This window comes from Silene latifolia, chromosome X, assembly GCF_048544455.1.
Source record: "Silene latifolia isolate original U9 population chromosome X, ASM4854445v1, whole genome shotgun sequence".
In the NCBI taxonomy this organism is placed as follows: domain Eukaryota; kingdom Viridiplantae; phylum Streptophyta; class Magnoliopsida; order Caryophyllales; family Caryophyllaceae; genus Silene; species Silene latifolia.
In genome coordinates this window covers 5,955,769-5,962,743 of record NC_133537.1, presented here as the reverse complement: position 1 = coordinate 5,962,743, position 6,975 = coordinate 5,955,769, and the positions used below count along the sequence as shown (strand labels likewise).

Below are 6,975 nucleotides of genomic sequence, written 5' to 3'. Positions count from 1 at the left end.
ATCCCTCTCTCCTATCACCAACCCCACACAACTCTTTTACTCCTATTTTAATACTTTTCCTTAAGTATCGTGCCATTATCAAAGGGGAACATTATGATGACTGGGAGGGAATATAATTAATTTGTATAAATTTATTTAATTACATTGAAGTCCCTTGGTTTCTGGAATTAATATATAGTATTGATTGATTGATTGATTGATTGATGTTATTGCGGCTTAAAAGTTACGGAGTATTTATGATTTATATTTTTATTATATTTGATAAGTATTTTTTATTTGCATTTTTTTTTAAATATATTTATTTTTAATTTGATTTAAAAGTTAAAGAAAGTGAAGAAAATGACGATTTAACCGAGCTCGAGTCGAGCTTGAGTTGAGCTCCGGCCTAATCCGAGCCGATTCCGAGCTTTAAATTTTTAAGCTCGGAAAATTCGGTGCCGATCCCAACCCCACCCGAGCTCGAGCTCAAATCAGCTTGGTTACACCCCTATGGTTATGGACTTTGACACCCTGAGACGGTTCTCAAAATACTAGAAGGGGCCGGGATTTGAAGGTGTAGTCTTAGGGCCTTCTTTATCACCGCTTTTAAGTTTTAAGTATTTCATGTTCTTTAGATCATCGTCGTTGATTATGGTTTTGTCATTGCTGAATCCTCCGACTTCATGTTAGAGTATTTTCATGGCTTTGGGATTTATGAACAGCTCTGACATTGAATTTTTTGGTTAATTAGTGTTAATTAGCAAAATAATTAGCACGTCCCATTAATTGACCGCTATAGTATAGATCGAATAAGCACCAACAAAACAAACTAGTATTTTATATATCTTACATAAATCAAACATCGAAAACATATAGCAAGGCATAGAAGCAAACATTCAAGTATAGCCGTATAGGGACAATCTTTTGTTAATGGAAAATACAACTTCATAGTTAACTTTGTGTTGTGTCGCTTAATTGCGAGAATAAGAAGTTGAAATTGCCATAAGAGGATCTCGCTTGTGAACCGATGTCCCGAAAGCCTCAGCCATGAAAGAATCCCCTTGCATCTCACAAGGCACCTCCCATTCAAATAGGCCAACGAGATTCGCCAATACCAACTCCGCTTTGACGGTGGCAAATGACATACCTGGGCAACCTCGTCTACCTGCTCCAAACGGGATAAGTTCGAAGTCCAAACCCTTCATGTCTACCGAAGTGTTCAAGTACCTCTCTGGCAGAAACTCCTCTGGTTGGTCCCAGGAAGTCGGGTGTCTTTGTATGGCCCACGCATTGATGATAACCTGTGTCCCAGCCGCAATGTCATTGTTACACACTTTGACATCTTGGGACGATTCTCGAAATAGAAGAAGGGGAAGTGGAGGGTGTAGCCGTAGTGATTCTTTGATCACGGCCTTTAAGTATGCCATGTTCTTTAGATCATCCTCGTTTATTATCGTTTTGCCATTAGAGACTCCTCTTACTTCGTCTTTGAGTTTTTTCATGACTCGAGGATGTATAAGCAGCTCCGACATTGTCCATTCTAATACTGTAGAAGTTGTTTCTATTCCTGCAGACAACATGTCCTGTACAAGACACGATGTTTTTAGCATTTGATTCTTTTACTCACAACAACAACGTCAGAGCCTTAATCCCAAAATGATTTGGGGTCGGCTGACATGAATCATCCTTTAAAACCATGCAAAAATAAATAAATTAAAAAACAAAAGGGGAGTGAAACATAATACAAAAGTCAGGTAAACTTATAGATTTTAAAATCGAAGTCCAGATTTCTTTTATAAAAACTTAGAATTTAAATCGAGGCAAAAAAAAAAGTCCCCTCTTGAAAGTATTTGAAATCGATAATAAATGAAAAATACGACATGAAAATTGTTTTTTCGGTGGACACATAATTAAGAAAAGAGATGTACCAGAAGAAGAGCTTTAACAGTGTCCCTTTCAAGGGAGGGATCATTCCTCTGAATCTCAAGCAGAACGTCTGCCAAATCTTGAAATTCGTCTCCTTTAACCGCCTCAACACCATTTTGGCTCAATTTTACTCCATCGATGTGCTCCTGGACTATCTTTTCAATGAACGAATCAAATGCTTTCGCAACCTTGTTTGCTTTACGTAAAACACCAGACACATGATCGATCCAACTCAACCAAGGGACGAAATCTCCGACTGTAAAGCCTCCAAGTGCCTCGACAAAATCATTCAAAAGCTCCTTAATATTTCCACATCCTTCCTCGCCGGAATACTTTCTTCCAAAGGCCACCCTAGACACCACATCATTCGTAAAGCTTGTAAAACTCTCGGTCAAATTCAATGACATAGAAGGTGTCAATTCCCTGATGCGTTCAACCATTAAAGATATTTCTTCTTCTCGAACTTTTCTAAAGGATTGAACCTTTTTGTTGCTTAGCATATGCATAACACAAATGCTTTTAATTCGCTTATAATATTCCCCATACTTCGCAAAGCCTATGTCCCTACCGTTGTAGAGGACAATCGAAGCTACCTTGTTCATAGGCCTGTTTGCGAAAACAGCATCGTGTGTTTTCATGATTTCCTCGGCTACATTAGCAGACGACACGACAAGGGTCGGTCTGCTGCCTAGATGAAGCAGCATGAGGTCTCCGTGTTTTTGTGACAAGGATCGTAAGGATTTATGAGGCAGTGTACCGAGTTGGTGAAGGTTGCCTATAATGGGTAGTTTTCGTGGAGACGGTAATTTAGTCTTGGCGATGTATAGCCATTGATAGAGTATGATTGTGAAGGTTAAGAAAGCAAGAAGAGGTATTGGATGGACAGAAAGTATCTCAAAGACTTGTAAAAAAGCCGTAGCCATTTTTCGAGTTTTTTTTTTCTTTAACAAACTGTGAAAAATTCTAAGAGGTTACATACATTTATAGAAACCTGGTAATGTTTCTTGATTTGGGGGGTTGTTCAATGACGAGAAATATTTTATTGTGAACGATGAAAATGAAACTTCGTGAACACGTCATTTTGGAGAAATGTGAACATTTTATGATAAAATGTAATTTTTTTATCATAAAAATGATCTAGTTGTTCCAAAATATATCGAAGTATGAACTAAACTAAATGGAGCGAGGGAAAAATCAACTGCGGTCGTTTTCATGACACGGCAGTTAAGGAATATAATAGCATCAGCGTGAGGCGGACATAAACCTCAAGAAAAAGCTGAAAATATGAATTTCATTTTGCAACTTCCGTAACGAAATCATACTCCATACTCGTATGATAAACATGTTAAACAATAAATTTTACCAAGTAATGCGACCCTTGAGGATTATATATTTGCAGTTCATAGTCGTCATTATTCTGTATACTGAAAAGTTTTTAGTCTAGTGATTAAGACAAAGGTATTGTGATAATAGGGGTTACGGGTTCGGATCTCCCTCCCCTGTATATTGTACTGATCTTAACACCAAAAAAAAAAAAAACAATAATACTCCGAACTCCGTTTATTTGATGGGTTGGTCCGTCCCATCCAAGGTTTCTCCATAGTGAAAGTGAAGTGAAGTGGCGGAGCAGAGTCAGGAATTGAACTCCAACGGGGGTGAAAAATCTCAGCAGGGGTAAACTGGTAAAGTTTTAAGGGAAACACGAAAAAAGTTGGAAAATTTTAACTAAAAATTTTAAATTTTCCGACCGTCAATTAGAACGAGCGCCCCTGCTATCCCCCCAGCTCCACCTGCTACTGAAGTCCAAGTTGCAATAGTAGATGTACTATTATTATTAAACTGACATGGGAATTGAACAAACTCTTTGATCAACAGTTTACCTCTTTATGAGAGCACCCACGGCAAGGGGATTATACACTGTTATGAACGTTGGACTCCCCGGTTTACACAAAAAAAAAATTATTATTAAACTGGCGGTTCATTTTCGTTGATTTGCACAAATAGCAAGCAATGTTGGACTTTGGCATTGAAGCAGGTTTTATGTGCTTGGATCTACAAACAGTGAAGTAAACTAATCAGTAACTTTTGTTCCTTCTTAGATCAGAGACTTAATTGAACTATAACTAGTTAGTTAACTACCAGGCTTGGCAAAATTAATCTGACCCGTACCCAACCCGTCACTCGAAATCAAGACCCGAGCTTGATCTGAACCCGAATTAGCCCGGGCTCAATGTTTATGATTGCACACTGATTATCATCAGTTAAAAAAATTTAATCATAAACCCGAAAGTATCCGAACCCGAAATAATCCGACCCGACCCGAACTCTAGCAAACACAAAAATTGACCCGACCAGAACCCAACCTGATTGAGCGGTTGTCAGGTCTAGAACTACCTTAGATTTCAATTGTTGCGCAAAACAATTGTACGCATGCGGACTATTGGCTTCATACAAGGTTTATTTAAGCTTGTCCTGGTTTATGGAATATTTCGATTGAGGGATTTGGTGAGAAGTGGACGGGAGTAGGGCTGTTAATAAGGCGAGACATCTTGCGAGCAATTAGAGCTCGGCTAGGTCAAATCTCGATTCGGGCTCGTCTCGAGAACTTAATGAGTCAAGCCGAGCTAGCGTTGGCTCGGCTCGAAAAGTTCGTGAGCGGCTCGAGTTTGGCTCGAAAATTCAACAATTATATATAGGCTCGAGTTGAGTTCGAGTTTGGCTCGAGCTCGGGTTAAAGCTCGCAAGCTTGATAACGAGCACAATTTTTTCAAGCTCGGGTAAACTCAAGCTTGTTGTGAAATAAAGAGGAGAGAAATGTAGAGAAGAAAAAAGAGAACGAAACTCTATATTATTCCATTATGAAGGGGTATATATACACCTACATTGAGGGCAAAGTTTCCATAAGATAGAATATTCTAAGATATGGACACCCATATAATATTATACTATAATATTTCATAACAAAGAAGCTCGAGTTTTAGTTTATGAGCACAAGCCGAGCAAGGTCAAGCTTTTGTACATATGGACATACAATCTTTTGTACATTCAGAATCCAGCTTCACAATTCACACCATGTGTCGTCTCCTAGTCGAGATAATAAGGAGTTGGGATTGCCATTAAAGGATCTCGCCTATGAACCGATGTCCCAAAACTTTCAACCATGAAAGAATCCCCTTGCATTTCACGAGGCACCTCCCATTCAAATAGGCCAACTAGATTCGCCAGTACCAGCTCCGCTTTGACAGTTGCAAACGATATACCTGGGCAACCTCGTCTACCTGCTCCAAACGGGATAAATTCAAAATCCAACCCCTTCATTTCTACCGAAGTGTTCAAGAACCTCTCTGGCCGAAACTCCTCTGGTTGGTCCCACGAAGCAGGGTGTCTGTGTATTGCCCACGCATTGATGATAACTTGTGTCCCTACGGCAATGTCATTGTTAAAGACTTTGACTTCCTGAGACGGTTCTCTAAATAGTAGAAGAGGTAGTGGAGGATGCAGCCTTAGTGCCTCTTTGATCACGGCCTCTAAGTATTTCATGTTCTTTAGATCATCTTCGTTGATTATGGTTTTGCCATTGGAGAATCGTCTCACTTCGTCTTTGAGTTTTTTCATGACTCGAGGATTTATAAGTAACTCTGACATTGCCCACTCAAGTAGCGTGGAAGTTGTCTCTATTCCTGCAGTTAGCATGTCCTGTACATGCCATGAACCCTACGTTTTTAGCATTTGATTATACTACACAAACCGGAGGTGGACAAGAACGATGTGTTCAAGTCTCGTACACATGTAAGAGTGTGAAGGCCTGAAACTAATACTGATAGATGAACCATCTCAACCAAAACCTTAAGGTGATGGTTGAGGTCCAACTATTATATTTATTCCTATTAAATACGCGATCTAAAATGAAAAAAGAAAATTACCAGAAGAAGAGCTTTGATACTATCCCTTTCAAGGGACGGATCATTCCTCTGAATTTCAAGCAACACGTCTACCAAGTCATAAACCCTGTCTCCTTCACGCGCTCCATGACCATCTTCGGCTAGTAAAATATGCTCTTGAACTATCTTTTCGATGAAAGAATCAAACGCTCCTTTATATTTCCACACCCTTCGTCTCCGTCATACTTTCTTCCAAAGGCCACCCTAGAGACCACATCATTCGTAAAGCTGGTGAAAGTCTCTGTCAAATTCACCGACATAGAAGGTGATGTCGATTCCCTGATGCGTTCAACCATTAAAGATATTTCTTCTTCTCGAACTTTTCTAAAGGATTGAACCTTTTTATTGCTTAGCATATGCGTAACACAAATGCTCTTAATTTGTCTGTGATAATCCCCATACTTGGCAAAAGCTATGTCCTTACCGTTATAAAGGACAATGGAGGCCACCTTGTTAAAAGGCCTATTTGCGAAAATAGCGTCGTGTGTTTTCATAAATTCCTCGGCTATATTAGCAGAAGACACGACAAGTGTAGGCTTGCTGCCTAGATGAAGCAGCATGAGGTCTCCGTGTTTTTGTGATAAGAATCGTAAGGATTGATGAGGCAGTGTACCGAGTTGGTGAAGGTTGCCTATAATGGGTAGTTTTCGTGGAGACGGTAATTGAGTTTTGGCGTATAGCCATTGATAGAGTATGATTGTGAAGGTTAGGAAAGCAAGAAGAACTATAGGATGGACAGGAAGTGTCTCAAGGACTTGTACAAAAGCCGTAGCCATTTTTCGAGTTTTCTTCTCTTAATCAGTCATAAGTTCTAAGAGACTACATTTATAGAAACCTAGGAATGTCGCTTGATTTGGGTTGTTATTTATTTATAAAAATAGTCTCTACGTGTTGCGTTAGCAACGGAAAAAACCAATTAAAAAAACCATGTAGACACGTCAAGAAAGCGATGATTGAATCAAAATAAATTCTTTAGGTTATATTTATGTGAATTAGATTTAAATTATATTATCATGGTTAGCAGGCCAATTTTTTTAATGGAAACAGGGGATTTTCACAATATATCCAAATTGACGGATATACTAAAATAAATAGAGCGAATCGAGAGTCAACTGAGAGGGGAAGCTAG

The 6,975-nt window shown here is 39.1% G+C and overlaps 1 protein-coding gene and 1 pseudogene across 1 annotated transcript; both read right to left on the bottom strand.

Annotated features, from left to right (window-relative positions):
- Nucleotides 1-950: 950 nt before the first annotated feature.
- On the bottom strand, nucleotides 951-2,828 carry LOC141623376 (cytochrome P450 736A117-like). Its single transcript, XM_074439489.1, has 2 exons — nucleotides 1,908-2,828; nucleotides 951-1,562 (listed from the first exon to the last, which is right to left on the bottom strand). The coding sequence occupies exons 1-2, from the start codon at nucleotides 2,826-2,828 to the stop codon at nucleotides 951-953; spliced, it is 1,533 nt and encodes a 510-aa protein (XP_074295590.1).
- A 2,156-nt stretch (nucleotides 2,829-4,984) lies between these two features.
- On the bottom strand, nucleotides 4,985-6,622 carry LOC141621165 (cytochrome P450 71A25-like; annotated as a pseudogene).
- Between the last annotated feature and the right edge of the window lie 353 nt (nucleotides 6,623-6,975).

Excerpts from the sequence above, each read along its gene's own strand:
- LOC141623376 (XM_074439489.1), bottom strand. The coding sequence starts at position 2,828 with ATGGCTACGGCTTTTTTACAAGTCTTTGAGATACTTTCTGTCCATCCA. Across the intron at positions 1,563-1,907 it reads CTGTTAAAGCTCTTCTTCTG|GACATGTTGTCTGCAGGAAT; the intron begins GTACATCTCTTT and ends TGTCTTGTACAG.